The sequence below is a fragment of the Coregonus clupeaformis genome, chromosome 29 (assembly GCF_020615455.1).
Source record: "Coregonus clupeaformis isolate EN_2021a chromosome 29, ASM2061545v1, whole genome shotgun sequence".
Classification (NCBI taxonomy): Eukaryota; Metazoa; Chordata; class Actinopteri; order Salmoniformes; family Salmonidae; genus Coregonus; species Coregonus clupeaformis.
Window position 1 is genome coordinate 29,750,480 of NC_059220.1, and position 20,508 is coordinate 29,770,987.

Here is a 20,508-nt window from a genome sequence, read left to right on the forward strand (position 1 = left end):
CAGCGTCTCCTAAGGGGAGGGCGATGCAGTGCACACACAGCTTACCGCCAGGCTCCAGCGTCTGAACCACAGAGAAGTTTGGTGATCACCACGGGGGGTTCTGAAGATTGTGGCAGAGTGGGAACAAGGTGAAGAGGCCACATCTCCAGAAATTGCGGTGGAATATGCAGCAGAGAGATTTGCTTTAAAATTTCCCACTTCTCATAGCCTCTGTTTATTTCAGCAGAACTGCCATATGCTGCAAAGTCAGTCAGTTGTTGCTTCAGCTCCAGTAATTATGGCTATACTTTGACAATTGCACCAATTAAAAACATTAATTATGATCCTGAAATCTGTGCAATGTTACATAACAGGTGTAAACAATAAGTGTGGTATCATGCTGGCAGGCATCAACACACACATACACACTGAGATGAAGATGTTTAAAGCCTCACACTTAATAAGCTGAGAAACAAACTCAAATCAGTCACTTTGTCAATGAGAGGAGAAATAATTGGTCTACTTCCCATTATGCTAATCAACAAGCAATAATGACAAAGTTGCCACACCGATAAGAACTACTCAGTAGGAGGCCATTTCATTATTCTTTTTTTACTTCCCCTTCAAAACAATTAGATGTATCTCACAATGTCAAATAACAACAACATACAGAATTCGGTGTGATGCATCTGCATCTATTTGGGTTCTTTGGGTGCGGACGTTTCCTAATTGCCCTCTCTGAATTGAGCAACTCGGGGTTGCTGTCATTATGGCTGTATTGAAGTCCTAATGAGTGGAATTGTTATGTAAAAGATGGACCCTTTTTTCCCTGCTGTGAAACCACATTAGATCCAGACAGCTCATTTCTATTCCCCCTGTCATCTCTCTAGAAATGACGCGCAGTGCTTGAAACTGTTTATTTCCAAATTCAGACCTCCTCCGCGGCAGCCATCGGCTTCAATTACCAGTTTTCCTGAGCAGAACCATCAGGCAGTCTGACACTGAGGTCCAACCTAATTCCCACCTTCTCCAAAGTCAAGAGCATAATGTGGAGATAAAAAAGGTGGAAAATAGCCTGCTGCTCATTAGCATGCAGGGGCTGCCTGTTCATTTGCTTGCTGCGAATGAAAGTTCTGGCACTCAGCGCCTCCTGCAATATGAGAATAGTCCTCTTCAGACCGCACCATGTCCTTACTGCAGCGGAAAGGTCATCCGCAGAGGCACACAGCAACCTGGCTAGCTGCTCTCCACTGGCCCGGCTGGGAGGGGGTGACGGGGGTATTGATTCTGGGAGCACATCATTACCTGCTGAATCAACATATTATTGCCATGTTTCACCCACAGAATTGTTTACAAGTGTATTTACCACGGGCAAAAGCCTGTGCCGCCGGGGCACGACCACACTCATTAGTACATGACCCGGCGATTATGTGTAATCTGATACGCTGCTATCTGACTTGGCCGTCTGACCAGGGCCACTGACCTGCATTGGCCCAGGCCCATTACTGCCCCTCTCTCCCTCTTTCTCCCCCTCTCCCTCTACCCTTTACTCCCTCTCTCTCTCTGCTCCCTATGAATGTATCCATTAGCCCGCCGATGTGTAAATTGTTTTCACCTGCACTGTGGGCAGATGGGGACCAGCGTCTCGGTTGTGATTTCCTATGCATGAGCTTTCTAATCAGTCGGAGAGTAACACGATTCCCCTGCTCCTCACAGGAAAAAGACAAGCCACACACACACACATTCAGCCACACTCACACACACACTTTCACGCACACAAACACACAGATAATCACACACACTAACACGTTCACACACTCACAATCTGCAATCAATATGCATGCTGTGTTGTAGGTATATTGGTGCAGTAGTAGCGGTGACAGGGTTCATTATATGAGCTTACATCACTATGGTGGCTTAATACAGAGGAGAGCCAGGGCCTGGGCTCAGGGCTGATCCTTGCCTCCACTATTCCCAATTCCATTCCAACTTAAAGGATAATTTGACTTCTGAGACTAAACCCACATAAGCACAACATCCAGTGGCAGTGTCAATCGAGTGTGACCCTGAGAGAGTGAGGATGCAAGCGAGGGCTCCCTCACACAACAAATTAACGCTCCCTAATGCCCTGATGTGGATGTGACATGTAACCTGGGCCTCTCTGCTAGAAGGGGACAAATGTCTCTTTCAATGTGGGTAGAGGTTTCCAGATAATGAGCAGTCAATGTCAAGGGATATGATGCTTGATATCAGTTTTGACAAAACCTAATTATCGCCATGGTTATATCACCATCACTGTATTACTAATATCGTATCATTATTTGTTGTTGTCATACCCCCCCGGGTCGAGAGAACATTTCAGCACCCCACCCCAAAACATCTTCCTGCGGCCATGCCAGAGAGACAGAGTAAGTAAACTGCAGTGAGCCCAGCACCAGTTCAGCATCTGTAATGGGATCAGATCTCTGACCCACCACATGACAGATGGTTTACCTGTCAGTTACAGACAGAGAGCTGGTAAACATGGAGGTGCATTTCCACACACTGCAGCTTAAACGAGTTGACATAGACCTCTAACCTCATGTGAGGGCCCAGACAGGCCCTGGACGTCACCCACAACCTTGACAGCATGAATCTCATCAGCCAGCCTGCCTGCAACACACACTGCTGGCCTCATCCACTGCCCTCCACACTGACACTGATACTACTGTCAGCTGTCTGTTACTCAAACCTCCAACTTACTGCCTCATGTCTGAGTGCATGACGATACTCTGCTTCCTCTCTCTCCTCTCTCTCAGAGCCGGTGCCAAGTCTCCAGAGAAGAGAATGGAGAATGATTCCACTCACCAACCTGTGACATCACAAGATCACATGACCAAGCAACAAACAAACAGGAGAGTACTGTCCTCATCTGAAGGCTTTGTTTTACCCACACTGTATCCATTGTCCTCTCAGACAGCACTCGAGACTTTGCTGATGCTTATTCAAATTACCATCAAATGCAACATCATGGTAAATGTAATGCCTCAAGTTGTCCATTGAACACTGAGATAAAAATGTGTATAGTAATCTGTAAATGGCCTACTTTAAATTATTATTTACGCTATTGCATTAATAATGGACACCTTTCACACTCTTTTCAAAGGTAGGTTACATCCTGGTGACATCTCTTGCTTTTAACAGAGTACTTTCAATTCAGATCAATTTGGCACAATTAAACTGCTTTACATTAACTGGAGCATGTGGCCGTGAAGCATGAATTATCCTTCCTAGTTAGCCTGATGAGATGGCCATCCTACAGAATGCTTTGTTTTCAAATTAGCTTCAAACAACACCCATTCAGAGTATGTGTGAGGACTACTTCTTACTGCAGACGTCTTCTGGATTAGTAGGACAACTATAGTCACTGGCAGCAATGACACAGCATCTTGACGTTTGTTTCTGAGACTCTCTGTATCCAATTGCCTCTTAATCTTCAACCGTGAAGAAAAGCTTTCAGAGAAACTCTGTCTCATCAAACCCCACTCCATACTTTATTAACTTTGCTGGCCATACAATTAAAAAGGGGGGATTTTTTGCACCTTTTTATCCACTTGACAGCACTTAACTGGTAATTGACTGTCTCACACACGAACATTAACAAACACACACAAATGTACATACCGCACACACATCCACATTTTGATGCTTTGTTTGGATCAAATGTTGTATCACATAGACCGAATTTGACGCCTATGTGACGATTGGCAATAATAAACAAACATATTTTCTGTTTCATTATTTGTTGAAGGTGGACAGTTTCTCACAGATATAACTCATATCATTATCTAGCCACATTTCAGCTTTAATATGACTGTGTGAAAATCAAAATATAGCTATGCCAACTTCAAGTGCCCAATTGTTGAAACACTGATAAAAGCTTGTCAAATCTCATTTTCTGATGGCATAAGCCAATTATAGAAACAAGTGACCATTGAATTAGCCCATACCTAGAACTTGAAAGCTTTTATATTCTGATGTAGAATAAATTCTGTGGGGAAAAATCACCTTATTTGCAATTTCACTGGGACTCATCTGAGCTCCAGTCAAACAATGGCCTACCCTTAGATACAGTAGAAATATGAGGTTTATTCTTATTGAGTCCTAAATGCTATTCCTTCCATGGCAATTATTACCGGGAGAATATGTAGCTTTTTCTTGTATTTATTGTTAATCACAATGTCTTCAATGTTTTGAATGAATATTAAATGCAGATTTAGATCCTTTATATGTTGGCCACAATAGCCAACTTTTAAAATAAAATCTTTCACTCTCTCTGTCAGATAGACTGGGGGGTTTGAATTAACCCCAAACACTGATTCAAAATCTAAGCGATAGTGAAAAGAGTGAGCAAAAGCCATGAAGACCTAAGATATGGAAGAATAGCCACAAAGCAGATAAGCCCAACATGTGCATTACAGAAAGCCCAGCCTTAGCCAACTGTTCCAAGTTTGACACAAGAAAAAAGCTTGGTCTTCAGAGAAGATAATTTGGGGAGTGTTTCTATAAGCTGTTTATCAAATTATTAACCACCCAGATGTTTCTGACTGGTTAGCAGCTGAACCCGGGCTCTGCCAAGCAGGGAAACAAAGGTCTGAAGGAATAATTTGAGATGTGCACAGAATATCAATTTAATTTACTGCTGTTAATTCTCATGCAAATTATGACCTCTGTTAAGGCATATCAATTACCCTACATACTGTATCTATTCTACAAGACAAGGGGCAGGGAGAAAAGGGCCAATCATTCTATATGGGATAAAATTGGAAAAGGACACATTTCTATTTTCCCATGCATATATTATAATTCAAATATTAAAGCCCCATTTTACCATTAAGCGTCAACTGATAAAACATAACAAGCTGGCTTTTCCCCAATATGTATATGACTACTGCTATTGGTGGATAGGCCTATTATACTCTTTATATTCCACACATACTCTCCCAAGGAAAACAGACATTTATTGTTTTATATTGAATAATTTCTTAGTAAAACTGAAATAGGATTGCAGGCAGTGAATGTGTTGATGTATGGTATGGGTCTGTGGCCATAAAAGTGGAATATGTAGGCTTACTTATCTCTTGAGACTTCCATGTCGCTAAAGGTTCAAGAGTCAGATAACAAACTTAACCTAGGTAAAGCGGGGGACTGGATGTGTGTGTCAGTTGAAGGGATAAGTCAAGAAGAAAAAAAACATGTGCGTGTATTTGTTACGATGGATAACCCATTGGCAGGTTGTTGTTGGTATTCCACAAGTACATGCTGACTGGCTGTAATTGTCAAAACAGTATCTTTACATAGGGGTTCTACTGCAGATTGTGTTTCAAGGTTGCTCATATGCAGATGCGAAGTTATAGCTGACTGTAAATGCATCCCATCATATGATACAGTGTTGTAATATTATAATCTAATAGGAGGACTGATCACTTTCACCAACCTCCGCTGGGCCCCTGTAGAAAGAAGAGTGATTGCGAGTCTCAGTCACTTCATCACCTCCAAAGTAGCGCCTTTCAGCTCTGTGCAGCACAAACAAAGAGTCCCGCAACAATATCAATTATACATGCAGGAGGCAAACAAAGGGATTTATTCCACAACAAATAGCCTCACAGAGAGATGCTGAATAGGGGAGATTAGCATGTGAAAAGGACAGCAAAACTCCCCAGTTCAACAGCTAAATAGCAATTTGATGGGGCTGGAATTGGGGAAATTGCTTGATTAGGGGCTGCATTTGGAGGGGCTGACAATAACCGCACCTCGGCTATGGGAGCCGCGGCGGGAGCGAGACACAAAACTGATGTGCCGCTATTGTAGCATCAGTCAGAACGTGGCATGACATTAGAGAGCTGTCAACAATGAACTTCTGAAATGCAATGCATGATCCGTGGGGATACTGTGGCTACTGGAGAAAAAAGGCAGCATGCGGCATCAGGACCATGGACAGAGAACAGGGCCAGTTTATCTGTTCACTCATAATGGCTTACATGTGCATCACTCATGTATTCGTTATGGCTTCTATTTAGCTATTCAGTCGCACTCAGACCTTTAACAAAAACCTACAACAGGCTGTTGGCAATTTTGGAGGCACGTTCTGTAGGGTGAAGAGGCCACAGCTAAGAAAGCTTTCCCTAGTTATTTTAGTATCTTTGACTCTACCGGATATTGATTGGGATCAGGGATAAGAGATGTATGGGGCTTACACTTCTCTGTCCATTTTGACTCTCTAGGCCTGCTATGACATGTCAAGCCAGGTCAACACAAATACGCTACACTGTACATCACTTCGTATTTAAAAGGGACGATTATCACAGAAAATGACAGAAATTATAGTAAAGAACATGAGTAGAATAATTCATTGTAGAAAATATTGGCTTGCATAACATGTCAATCCAGATATCCAATCGTTGCTGACCAATGCAAATCACTACATCAGCAGTAAACGACGCGCTAGTGGATTGGAACTGACCTTCCACGGAGTTGCATTATTTTCCAGAGAACGCATAGATCCCCAAGTTGTTTATTCCTTTTTATACCATGGCTATAATTTAACACATTTGCCGCTAGAAATGTGTTCATTTGCCGGTATAAATATATTCAACATCCACTGAACAAGTAGCTAGCATTTTTTCTATATACTGTAGCTACAGTAGTTGCCGTGGTAACCAAACAAACATACTTGCTGGTTTAGCTAACCAAACCATCAGTCCTCCTAGCTTGCTATTATGAAAATCGAATTCACCAATACCAATACTGTTTTCAATTTGTGTTTTACTTTCAAAAGCAGCTCAAATAAAACTTGTACAAATGAACTGAATTTCTCGTGCAAATATGCTGTGCGTTATAGGGAAATAATGCACGATCTCCATGTATGCAATAATTATTTTGATTCCACATGCATTTTTCCTTTGTATGAGTGTGCCGTTCATACAAAGCTGATCCTGGACCAGCGCTAGGCGCAAATCACATCACTTCTCTACCTTCCCGCTCTTGTTGTTTACAAGAGGGGATCTCTGGGAAGTGGTGCTCATGGCAACCAGAAGAAACACGTTTTAGTAGCTAGGGCAAGGAACGTTGCTGTCATGGCGTTCTGTGAGGACCAGTACTATGAAATAATTGGATCCATTCAACAAAGCATGCACGAAAGGTAAGATTTTAACCCGTTTTCCTTTTGGCGTCAGGCCCCTTTGACACCACGAGTTTGAGTTGTGCACTCTCCCGACACTGCTGATGCCTCTCACGCGATGTTTCACGATAAGTGGCTAACTAACTAACCATCTAGCAACGGCTAACTAGCTAGCTGTGGGTCCATTTTACCGGTCAGCAGGTTGACACGCTAGCAAGCAACAATGTCTTGAAAAAGACGTGTAAGTAACGTGAATGTATTGTTTTAACAATAACTATTGTACTTTAGCTAACTAACTTAGTAGGGGGTTTACACCAACAAACTAACGACGTTAGCTAGCTAGCTTAGCGTTAAATAGCTACTCGTGTCACTGTGCATGTAATACCGGTTTCATACGAACTGGTAAAACATGTAAGTATTACCAGAATTGCAGCAACGTTAGATAAGGCGACTAATCAGTAGTTTAATAATTAACTAGTTACTGTAACGTTACTGTAGCTAGCTAACTATGATCATGTTGACGGTTAACGTTACTGTACGTTTAGTTCTGTGCACGACCATCTGGACCTTTTTACGCACAGAACACAACTACTGTGGGCATGCATGGGGCTGCTGAAGCTAGTATGGTATGGGGACACTTCTTTGTTTGTTGCCTATAACAGTTTTTATTCGTGTGATGCAAAGAGAACAAACAATGTAGCCAACATCTGTTTCATCTATTCCTGTAGGGAAAAGAGGAGACTTGAGTTGGAGAGGGAGTTGTTTGCTTACTGCAGATCTGAGAAGAGAGGGTAAGTCATGACATTGTATTGGTTATGTAAGTACAGACAGTTAGACTACTTAGTACCACTGTTATTATGCTATGCTAGTTATTTCACTGGTAGTCACTCAGGTATGAATTAGGCCTATACAATGTAACGTTTTGTTTTTTGCTGTATACTGAAGTTCTAAACTGTTCAGCTACTTATGAGGAATGCCAGTGAAAACAGAACATAGAGATAGGCCTACTCCATAGTACAGTGTTTCCCCTAGGATCTTTTTCAGCAGCAATGGCAAAGGTAGCGGGGATTTTTTTGTTGTTGTGTGGAACGACTGTGAGAAGGTCACTTCTGGTGACTTTAAAAAAGGACATTCTACTCCAAAATGAATGAAAATGTAATTATGTTGACACCATCTGAAATATAATTTTCCCTTTAAAAGCACTATAACCTGTAGCCGAACTGATGCAGCATAGCGGTGCTAGGTGATAAATGAGGGGAAAAGGAGACTAGAGTGCACATTTAAATAGGCTGAGGCATAATAATAATAATATGCCATTTAGCAGACGCTTTTATCCAAAGCGACTTACAGTCATGTGTGCATACATTTTTACGTATGGGTGGTCCCGGGGATCGAACCCACTACCCTGGTGTTACAAGCGCCATGCTCTACCAATTGAGCTACAGAGGACCACATGGGGTTGCCCATCTGCATTTGCCTAATTGAAAACCCCCAAAATACTCTTAATGCATAAAATGCTACAAATATACTGTACATTGTAACTTGTCACTCTGATCTTAAAGGCGTGTCTTGACAGAAATATTTAAAGCTGGTCCTTAATGGTGAAACTGCCACATCCGTTTGCGAAATTACAACAACAAAGAAGTTACTGCAAACAATGAACACTGTTCTTTCCCTAGGACATCATTGCATGCACGATAGAACAGCAGATTATGTACTGCACATTTTTTTGTCACGTTGGGCAATGCTCCTCATCTCTGCATCATAAGAAAAAACCAAAACAATAGCAACGGCTGTGGGGTGGATAGTGGCGCTGTTTCCCCTACTGCCCATTCCATCTTAAAAAATAATAATATTATAATCGGGGGAGAGTGGCGGGGTGCTGCTGCTAAATAAATATAGGGGAAACACTGCCGTAGTAACCATTTCTTTAGAATAATGTGTGGAGGAATAGTACTGCAGATCTCGCTTTTATTTGCAAGAGTGTCCTTAAATAATAGATATCTTTATTGGCTTAAGTTCTCAGATAAAGTATGCCAAACTCCGTGGTTATCTCAAGGAAATCTGTGAGAGAGAAAAACGGGCCAAAATTCGAAACCTTGAGCTCCTGAGAGATGTGGAGTGCATTGAAATGAGCATGAAGGAACACTGTCCTGGCCGTAACCCTCTGGATGAACACAAGGTAAGACTGGGACACGGCAGTGCCAGTGTCTCATCTGTTCAGTGTGTAGCCACAGCTGCAGAGTTGGTATTAGGCATTGTGAATTTAAAAGGTTTATGATTCTCTGCAAACTGTACAAATGTTACATTATTGAGATGGAGAGCACATTTTATTGAACTCTTTTTACATGATTCAGTAAAGATCACTGTACAGTAAACCTATGGTTGATGCTCATGCTCTATTGTCCCTTATGTACTGAAGGCTAGTTAATGTGAGTGTGTGTTCTTGATTTACAAGGCCATTTCACAACACAAAAATGTTTTGGAATTTCAAAAATATGATGCATGCACTTCAATGACGTTCTTATTGTCAATTGCCTTAGTATCATGCTCTAATTGTCGAACACTGTAGGGATATTTACACTCATTTGCTTGATGTAACAATGGTAAACACTCGAACACTGCAGTTTATCACTGCAGGCAAATGAGCAAGAGAAAACAATGAACGAGTCAGATTATCGCTTAACTCAACAACAGTGCTCTACAGCTTAATATCAAATTAACAAAATTGGTTAATTATGACTCGCTAAATTAATTGCCCAATATTGAGACAGTGAAGTGCTCCAGAGGTTTATTTTTCCCCCTCAAGCAGTTGCTTTGTTTCTTTTTTATGCTTTATGATTCATAAATGTTTGTAGTTTATTTTTATTAATAATTTTCTGTTGTCACATTGTTTCATTCATCTTCTTATTATAAGTGTGCTATGACTTAATTGTCAAGCAGTCAAACAACTGTGAAAAGGTACCTTTTAACATTCAAGTGTGGATATTTTTGTAGACTAATTCACTATTCGCTTTTTGTTTAGATATTTCAGCCTATTTCTCCAGTACAATACAGTACGACCACACCCATACATACAAATGATGCTGACCATAATCATAATAATTTGTGACTTCATTGTTGTTATCAGTCACTGTAGAATCAGTGCAAATAGATAACAAGTGCATTTAGCAATTTTGATAAACAAAAGTAGCTTTTTTGTTGTTGTGGCAATTGCCATTGTTTTGAAGAAAAGGCCTGGGATGTTGGAGTTAATCCCAGTGCCCTTAACTGCGCCATTAGACTGTTTAATTGGAGTTGGGATTAGGGCAGTCAGTCTGGCTACTCAGATGATTTAAGAGTGTTGGCAGGCACTGTGGAGGACACTCACTGGGGAATACCCGTGGTGACTAACTCTCATGTTTGGACAGCTCCTCTTTTCCATGTTTTAAATGTGTTTGCAGAGCATGTTTAACACGGTTTTATCACAGTGAAGAAACATCGTATGTATACAATTACCCAGATAATATGAAATTACATGTTCATTATGTAGATATTTCTGATAAGGACAATATCCAATGATTTAGCTTTTTTTTAAATAACTTTGCTGCATTGAAAAACGGTACAGTAGATGTGGAATTATTGATCACTTTGAAAAAGGAAATTTGCTAAATTAATTGTGCTTTATTGACAGCATTTTTACTGAATTTCACAGGTTGAATGCTTGAATAGAATTTCCAGATTTATGGCAGCAAGGCAGAAGAAAGAAGAGCCAAATCTTGAAATAGAGAAGGTAATAATAAGTAAGCGTCTCTTGAAATTACAAAAAAGTAAATTAGAAAAGAAATGTACGCCTAACCTTTGATTAGAATAAATTAATGCATTTTTCAAAGAACAGACATGACGTGCATTTAGGCTACCGGTATGTCTCTTTCTGGCTGTAGTAGTAGTAGTAGTCTACTGTTTTGTTTGTTATTGAAGGGTGCCCTATGTTTTGAACAAATCATTTTATATAAGGGTCATTTATTTATATGATTAAAACGTTTTACCGTGTAAAATAGTCTTGGGGAAATGCGTACTGTATTCTGTGATTCATAGGTTTTAGAATTCCTGAAGATTTTGCCAAAAATATTTGACTCGCACAGTATGCTCTTATTATGGGGAATCTCTTTTTTTGTAAGGATAATGCAAATCTTAGCTCTATCAAACTGTGTTTTCAGCTTTGGAACAACAAAGAAAAGTAGACATTATGCAGAGCAGATCTGTAGAGGACTATACATTTAACTGTGAAGCTGTAATAGTGCAGGCGTCTTATCCTGGCTGGTGCATCTGTACAAGCGATGTAGTTCAAGCCCATAGCTGCTTCTTCCTTCACTTAACGCAGTTAAAGCTCTTTTAGATGAAATGTCTAAGACATCTCATAATAACTTGGAGCATGCTGTCTAGAGCAGTCACTTGTGACTGTGTGCAAAACCCCCCTCAGCTTGGCGATATTGTAATGAGCAAAATGGTACTGTCACTCGATTATGCATACAAGCCATTGCTGGCAGTGTGCATGTCCCTCAGGCTACAGCATTCATTAAGGGAAGCTTACCGGGCTGAAAGCTGGAGACAGATGATAACGGGATATGATTTTCATATTTAATACATTCCTTGGAAGAGCACGCGCGTGCCGCAGATTGATAGAAGAATCAATTGCTACTTTAGTGAAACACTTTCTACTTTGCCCTGCAGTTACCGATGGAATCACTCAGCCAAGAAATTAACTTTTCCTATTTTTTACCTACTTTGTGGATCTGCTGGGCAGAGCTGCATGGTTTACAGTGAATGTTATTAAGCAGCTAACTGTTTGGTATTTAAGACTCTTATCAGAAAAGAAACAGAAGCCATGCTTTTTGTTATTATGTTTGGAGGAAGGTTTTTTTAGCTTTCTCTCCGACCCCCTTGGTGCCATAGCAGACATGAATCACAACTTGTACAGAGGATTGCTTATAAGATTAGAAGTTAAAACATTGATCGTGTAACATTCTTCTGAAAGAGGGTTTGAAAATAAATATGACCTTGTCCCAAATAAACAGTGTTTTAACTGAAAAAGTGATACTTTTAAAACACTCTGTTGTTATTTTGTGAAGAAAAAGCCCTTATAACCTAATTTGCAAGTGTTACATTTTTTGGACAATAAACAGATTTATAGAAGCAGAAAATTGTAAGAGCAATATTATACCAACACCAACTTGAAATGTCTTTGCTGCTTGTGAGTGGAGGGTATCCTTCACCATTTCATGCTATTTTGCCAATCTTGTCTATGGTACGCCGTGTTATTATGACTATAAATTAATTGAAAAACCATAGTCATTCGAATTTTCATTGCTCAAATTGGAATGGGGACTGTGACAAGAAAAATATCGGTCTTGGGGATTTTATTTGAGCATAATTATATGAATTAGCAGTCAATTGTTACTTTAACTGGAGTTGCACAATACACTTACATCCCTAGATATGATCTCCAAAATGCGTTGCTTTTGATAAGCATTTTGCTATTTGACATTGAGTAACCATGAATGCACCTGTATGTGTTACCTTTTTAATAGTTTATTTCCTGTTTTTCAGGGAGATGTATTACATTGCCATCCTCAGGGTGATTCCCCCTCACCACAGGCCAGGGGTTTACACCAACCATCTGTAATCTTCATGGGTCGCCAGACCTCCAGAAGTTCCACGGCTGAAGATGCCACCACAAGTATACACTTACGACAAGCGGAGCATCATTCGCCAAATCATCGCTCACATGCCTCGGAACGCCCGCAAAGTGGCCTTTTGAATGACTCCAAAGTTTCCAGAGAGGTCGTTGCCGACAGCGGAGCGCATCTATCAGTTGACATTTCAGGCTCAAACGATTCCCCCGACGGCTGTAATTTGTGTGACAAACATGAAAGGATGGCGGCAGTGGTTCCATCTGTTCGTACCTTAACAGCCAGCGCCTGCGTGCCTTTTGGAGGTGATGAAAAACTGACTTCACCTCAAGTGACCTTGACGAGGCCTGAGAAGAATAGCCCACCGCCCAGCGCTATCAGCCATATGTGTGACAGGAATTCACCTGCAGAATACACTCGGGGTAGAGGGTCTGCCCATCAGGAGAGCATAAAAGAAGACGTGGAGAGAGTTCAGCAAAGATCACCACCTCAAACTGACTTGGGAAAAAGATCTCAAGATGTGCCAGGTTGGTGATCTTATTACTGAAAGATATTACATACTAGAAGATATCCAGACTCTGTATGTTGTACGTTGTTTCACTGTACTAGCTAGTACTTTATTCCTTAGCAATTTGATTGAAACGTGTTCCTTTTAAGGAATTGCTGAAATACATATATTTTGACTAATAATGCGACATATATGCAGTGACTCAAATAGCCTGTTGTTTATGTGTTTTCAGAGAAGAGTGAAACCCTTAGTATATCCAGTTCCAGTATGGAGCTGTCAGTGACCAGCAGTGGTAGTGACCTGTCCATCTCCCTGACTGAGGTACCAGAGGGTGTAGTCCATGTAGACAGCCACACCAGGAAGACAGACAGCCACACCAGGAAGACAGACAGCCACACCGGGAAGACAGACAGCCACACCAGGAAGACAGACAGCCACACCGGGAAGACAGACAGCCACACCGGGAAGACAGACAGCCACACCGGGAAGACAGACAGCCACACCAGGAAGACAGACAGCCACACCAGGAAGACAGAGAGCCACAGCAGGAAGACAGAGAGCCTACCAGGCCCACTACAGAGGAGTGCTATTCCACCCAGTGAGAGGGAGCTCCGCAGCATCAGTGTTCACAGTCAGTCACTTGACACTCCAGAGCCTATGAACAGACCAGAATCAAGTAGCGAATCCACGTCTCCAGAAATCCCATCGAAAAGGTATGAGTTAGTTATGTACATTACATTTCGTTTTAGTGAAGTGTTGCACTGCACTGGAAAGAGCTGTCAGTTAATTTGATGAAAATCAATCGAGCCCTTATGTCAGCCATCTAAACAAATGCAGTTCTTTTAATTTGGTATAAATATTTCTACATTTTCCTCCCAGCCTATCTGTTTAATTCAGTTTATTGTTGAGTAAATTAGACAGAGGGGCATGCTAAAGCAGCAAAGCTACAGCTCTACATTAGCATGTTCCAGAGAGGCCAAGCTGAACTGGGCTGCGGGATAAGTAGGCTGCACTGGGGATTCTGCTCAAGACAGTTGACTTGTGCCACATCTGTAGCCGTCAGAGAGGATAGTGGGAGTCACGCTCCACACGACCCACCGCACTCACTGCAGCTCAGCACAGCCGCTTTATAGGGAGGGTTTAGGACCCGTGACAAACATTATTGCCATAATCCAAGATAATGCTGTAACAGAGCAATTTTCTGCTTGAGAGACCTCAGGAAGTCCCAGTGGAGGAGGACATTTGTGGCTCCATAGAGTGTTCTGGAGGGTGGGCATGTGGACAGGCACTCACAATAAGAAATGCAGCGCTTGGTGTCCTCGGATTTTAAGGATTGCTTGGGATGGCTTGCACAGTGAAGGGAGTGCGGATTTCTGTCCATCAATCCAGATCTTTACTGACCTCTGAAAAAAGTCAGATTGTAGGCTATAGACCTAGCTGTAATAAGCATATTTTCTCTGTATGTGTTATGATATTTCTCAGTATATGTGTTGGTAGACAAGTAACTGTTTGAGGGTGAAACACAAATGTATTTCTTATAAATAACTGTAGCTTGTCTATTATTTGGATTTTGCATTGCATGGGTGTAGATTCCTCAATGCATAAGCCTTATATTATCTTCCAGTTGTACATGTGTATTGTACAAATGTTTTCCAAGGCCTCAAAAATACAGGCATTCTTTACAGTCCCAACTATTTTAACATGTAATTTTTTTGTGGCAGATCAATTCATTGTTTGCTTGGTATCAGAGAGAGCAGGGTTGAAGTTTGACATGGAACATAAATAAAACCGACAAATTATTGTACCTAGAACCTGAACAATGAATGTTTGTGTTTTGGTGTTGTGTACTCCATTTAAATGTTCCACTGTGCCCTTTAGAGAAGCTGTAGAGTGGTTGGTTGTGGTGGTGGTGATGGGGAGGGGAGAATCTGAGCTCTCCATTGTTAACATGGAGCCCTGTGTATGAGGGAAAAACAAAGCTTTGATGTGAAGCTCAGAGCAGCCTGTCTCCAGTGCCACGCGGCCTCACTCAACGCCAAGGTTAGAGTTTATATCGCTTTTCCCATTCAGCTCCCGGGCAGGAAAACAAGCGTTGACAATTCATTACATTATTCCATTATATTTCCCCCTGGTGTGACCTGGGTGAGGGAGTAGAGAACAGAAACCCTCTTGGGTTTTCTTTAGTGCTCATCATAATGGCTGGAGTCTTTCACACAGGGATGTGGTTTTATTTGTTTATTCGGATCCCCATTAGCTTTTGCAGAAGCAGCAGCTATTCTTCCTGGGGTCCACACAAAACATTGATACGCTGAACACTGATAGTGAAATGCTTACTTGTAAGCTCTCTTTAATAATACAGTACAATTATCTTAATATTAACAAATAAATAATAAAAAGTAGTAAATAAATAGTGAATGTGGAAATATGTACACAATTAGAAGATACTGTATAATGTGTCTGTTCTTGTGGTGACTGGGAATTACTGGTATTATGTTGTTGTTTAGACAACGAGATCATGGCTATGTCAGCTGTGAGATGGGTTTTTTCTAAAATCATGTGGAGATTCTGTAGCTATGTGAAGTGTTTGAGTGTGAACCCCCTTAATCAAGGGCATTACTTAGAAAATAGTTCCAAATGGACAAAGACTGTATGGAGTGTACTGGTTAGTCTGAATTGACTGGTTATTTTGTACTCTCACATACAACCATTAATAGTGAGAATTATTGTAGTGTTATTTGCTTTACAATGTCTCTCCATTGATACAACTATTAGTATTTTCCCTTTTCTTTGTGTGTGAAAAGAAATGCCCTCAAAGTGACCTGACACCAATCACTCATGTTGAGACCATTACATTTAGGAAATAATGGTGAAATCTCCACTGTATGCAGTGTCAGTGTAATATCGCTCCCAAGAGGCTGACCCCTTCATCCTTACTAATAATACTCTCCTGATGATGTCGAGACTCAGACACACACAGCAACACCAAACGTGTGGTATGAGACCTCGCCATGAAGCCCTCACAACAATACGGAGAGGTTTGGTGCACACAACTAAATCCCTTTTTTTTTTGTTGTAAAAAGGTCCCGTTTTGAAGAGCACTGACAAATAAAATGTAGAGAAAGTTGATGACTATTTCAAGGCCCACGCTGACGGGAGGAAAAAAGGCAGAGCTTTTGCACATGCTACTTCAGCTGCATTGAAGAGGACTTAGCGAAGATGGATGGTACACTACATGTCATCATATAATTCAAGCTGCCAGCTTAATCAGGATGTTACCAGGAAACAACCTGCAAAAGGGATGGAGCAATTGTTTGCTGACCTCTAACCCCGGAGCCCATTATAGATTGTCATAAATTATTTTTGCCCCTTTTATGTTGGGGGGCTCAGGATTTTGGCTGGAATTCAATGTGGGCCACCCAGAGCTTAATGCTCAAGAAAGAGATGGATTCCCCAAATCCACATGCATTAGGCATCCATTTCTCATTTTACAGCCTCACATGGCCAGATTAAAGTGTAAATCTCTCACCAAAAGAAATCATCTTGGGTTTTTTGTTGTTGGGAGGTTGGGCTATGTTAGCTGTCCGAATATGGACGAAATTAGTATTTTTTATAATAGTTTAAGGCAATGTGTCATTTCCAGGCCCCAAAAATAAGATTTTGGTCTAGATACCTTTCAATATATTGAAATGAGACACAAGGACAGTTTTGTTCTATGCTCCTAATGCCTCAGTTTATTAGCTGTGTACCCAGTGCTGAGGCAATTTATTTTCCTGCATGGTATTCACTCAGCATCAATTGACATTGAATTGAATGGTTGAAGGCCCAATCTCTGACATTGGTTAACATGTCAACCAGTACAAATGCTACCATAGTGCCTTGACCTCTTATTTATTTATTTATTTATTTATGTATTTATATATATACACACACACACACAGACAGACAGAGATTAACTGGAAAAATCTGTAAACGCATATGGTTCAAATCCAGTCAGACATTTTGTTTCTGTGTCTTAATTTGATGTGTTTGTTCTTTCAGGCTGTCCATGGAGGGATTCTTCCATCTACTGGAGAGCATTGAAGAACGATTCCACCAAGGAGAAATAAGTGTGTACTGTGTCTCATCACTTGGCGAAAGCAAACGCAATAAAGTGATCAGGTAAGCTGTTTCCGTCGTTAGAGATGATATTGGTCTTTGTCTTGAGTTTGGCTGCAATTATTTTCATTATCAACCAGTGTTCATGGATCTGGGGAAAATGTATTAACCTGCCGCCAAGGGCTCTCACTTTAAATTAAGTGTCATCACTTGGCACCAACAATGCTCTTGCAGCACATCTTGGTTTCTAAGGGTTTTTCAAAGACAGGATTGTCATAGTAACCACACTTTGCAGCTGAGTTATGGTCCTCCTGGCATTTGGGAATCATGGAAATTCACTGGCTATGTGGCATTTGAAACGAAAGTGACCACTTTTCTAATTATATTACATTTTTGTACAAGAGGATAAAGATACATGTTTTTATTATCAGTAAGTGTTTGCAATAGAATAGCAGGGAAGGAAATAACATTCCCAACTTCTTGCCCAATTATGCCCTTTTTGCCAGAATGATCAGAACTACTGTCACCTAGTTGTCAGACAGTGAATTGTGAGTGTTGGTCTCCTGCTGTGGCCTTTGCCATGTGTTTACTGTGTGTGTTGTGGCTCATCCCTAACTTGGGATGTACTGAGAACAGCTGCTGTGCTCTATACCCCTGACCTGTGGGCTGCTGGGATGAGCCCCGGGTTCCATGGCGATAGCTCACTCGGCTCTATATATTCGTCAGCCTTTGTAACGCCAGGGCAGGCTTGAATGGAGAGGACCTTGATGCATGTGGAGCAGTCGTCCTTCACCAGCTTCAGAGGTTGTCATGGACCACGTCAAAGGGTTGCCTGTTACCCGAAGAGATAGTTAGCTCTAACTGGTCTACCACCGAGCCCAGGAAAATAAGGTAAGGCTTCTGTGAACTCTGCACCAGATAAGTCTTTTTTGATGTCACTGTTTTTGAAAATTGGATTTATCATTTGATGCATTTCTTTTCAATCTTAAATGGAAGCGTGTGATAGGTGAGGCAGTTAAAATGATCTTCAGGTTCATGCTGGTCAGTAATGTTATGACCCTTTGAAATGGACAGAATGTTACTTTCTTTTCTCCTTTGCATCCTTTTTTACATTTTTATAAAGAATATTATTAATTGCTTTTGATATTATTTTTGGATAATTATTTAAGACTGCATGTATGTGCTGTAGAAAAATGCTTCAATTGGTCTTGTGTTGCTGCTTCAGGGTCCCTTATTATTATATTTGCTAAATGTTACATCAAGCCTGAGTGAGAGTCAAGACGGGGACATTTTCAACTCTGCTCCTGTAATACATGTGAGCTATAATGGAGTCATTGAGCAGAGATATCAGTGCTCTACAAGTGACTGAGTTCAATAGACCAATCTCACCGTCCAAATGAAACGTGAACCGATTCAAAGATGAATTTCACTTTTCAGACAAAGAGCAGATTAGTTCCTGTGCGTTTTTCTTGACAGTTTGACTGGAGTTCAGAGGAGGGGGGAAGCACATATTTAGAACAGGTTGAGATTGGATTGAATGGCCGTGAACACGTCTCCATCCTCCACAAATGTAAAGGTCATTTGTGTTACCTCAAGCAGTAACTCTGTGTGTGTGAATGTCATGAGCAAATGAAATGCCCTATCTGTGACTGGTTTCTTTTGATAATGAGGAGCTCCAGCTCTGCTATGCCTGAATACTTCATTGTATTCAGGCAAAAATAAAGTGTCCTGAGATACAGTATCTTTTATACCCTACTGTGGTCGCTTGACTCAGTATGTAGCCAATTTATGTGTCATTAGGTTAACTTCAATTCACAAATATAAAATAAGTGCCAACTTTGGTAAATATATCAAGATGTCAAACTACACTACGTTGTCTTTGGGCGTACCATGTGTGTTTCTTTCGATCTACACATTTTGAAAAAAATTAAATAATCTGCCATTGCATGCATGAATGAGCCAACTCTATGACGGTTTATATTTGTGAAGTGTTTACATTATATAGATAGACAGTGTAAGTATAAATATATTCTTTCACTTTAATTAATGATGTTTGTTGTATCTTACTGTGGTACATGTCCATTCAGACAACAAGCTGTGTTCCTCCCTCACCGTAATGCATGTCTCCTCCCCTGTCCTCCACACTCCAGCTCACGTCTCCCCCCTGATGCTGCGCCTCTGTGGGATCGCTGGTTCAAGCACGCCCTTCTGCTGAAGGACCACCATGTCCTCACCCCCGAGCGCCTTGTCCAGTTGTTCACTCCACTGCTGCTGCCATACAACGCCTCCTATAGTGCCAAGGTATGCATCTCACAATACACTTCAGAGTACAGTACCTTTTACATGCTTTTACCCGGGGTTTGAATCCCAGGTTATCTCCACTTCTTGGTACAGACATTTAAACAGTCATGTGCAGCAAGCACATCATGCAATACAAGGATATACTTTTTTTACAGACTCATACAGTATTACACCTCAGACAACAAGATGTCATGACAAGGGCTTTCGTAAGTTAGTTGTCTTTTAAAGATAGTAACTAGCCATTGTGTGGACATTCGATGTTAAGATGGCAATAGCACTTTGGGCCTGTTTGTCTGTGTGTGTGTGTGTGTGTGAAATGTAGTGCTTCCCTCTCATCAGATTACTACACAGGGTGACCTTGACCAAAGGGAAACTCTGACCCATGCGCTAATCGCAAATAACAGGCTCTGCCCAGACTCCTTTCATCCTGTGGCTTATTGTCCTGAAAAACACAGGCCTTTAATTTGTTATTAGCTGAAGTATTGCTGTGGCTCAGGCCCGTGTGAATGAGGCAGACATTAGACCTTCTTCACAACAGAGGCGGGAGTCTTTGAAATTCCCTACTCATTGACCTTGCAGCAGAGTATGCCCAATTAAACCGGCCATGAAATTACACAGACTATTCACCAGGCCCACATAGGCTGAACAATAGCGATAAGAGTAAGGTACCGTCATTGCAACTCATCTTCCTTCCTGAATCCTCTGTTGCTTTCTTTTGTTTGTGTGCTCAGGGTTGTCATTGTAAATGAGACACATGTAACTGTATCACAAACCAAATCAATGTGTAGGTCTGT

General features: G+C 41.1%; 1 protein-coding gene and 1 long non-coding RNA gene across 5 annotated transcripts in view; one reads left to right on the top strand and one right to left on the bottom strand.

Annotated features, from left to right (window-relative positions):
* The window catches only part of LOC121544441, a 45,543-nt gene extending 38,914 nt beyond the window's left edge, over positions 1–6,629 (bottom strand). Inside the window, exons 1-2 of the long non-coding RNA XR_005996113.1 lie at positions 6,482–6,629; positions 5,456–5,534 (exon numbers count right to left, since the gene is read on the bottom strand). This is a non-coding gene — a long non-coding RNA (uncharacterized LOC121544441). The remainder of the gene's footprint in view (positions 1–5,455; positions 5,535–6,481) is intronic.
* Positions 6,630–6,944: 315 nt separating this feature from the next.
* kiz (kizuna centrosomal protein) overlaps positions 6,945–20,508 on the top strand; it is a 32,416-nt gene continuing 18,852 nt past the window's right edge. For 2 of the 4 annotated variants that reach the window (XR_005996183.2, XM_041855338.2), the window contains exons 1-9: positions 6,945–7,159; positions 7,867–7,929; positions 9,158–9,320; positions 10,833–10,910; positions 12,728–13,337; positions 13,551–14,031; positions 17,357–17,476; positions 18,140–18,304; positions 19,564–19,714. Coding sequence is in view for 3 of the 4 variants with exons in the window: in XM_041855338.2 (XP_041711272.1) it covers positions 7,095–7,159; positions 7,867–7,929; positions 9,158–9,320; positions 10,833–10,910; positions 12,728–13,337; positions 13,551–14,031; positions 17,357–17,476; positions 18,140–18,304; positions 19,564–19,714 (1,896 nt within the window). In the remaining variant the exon portion in view is untranslated. The remainder of the gene's footprint in view (positions 7,160–7,866; positions 7,930–9,157; positions 9,321–10,832; positions 10,911–12,727; positions 13,338–13,550; positions 14,032–17,356; positions 17,477–18,139; positions 18,305–19,563; positions 19,715–20,508) is intronic. The other 2 variants (XM_041855336.2, XM_041855337.2) reach the window with 2 other exon arrangements.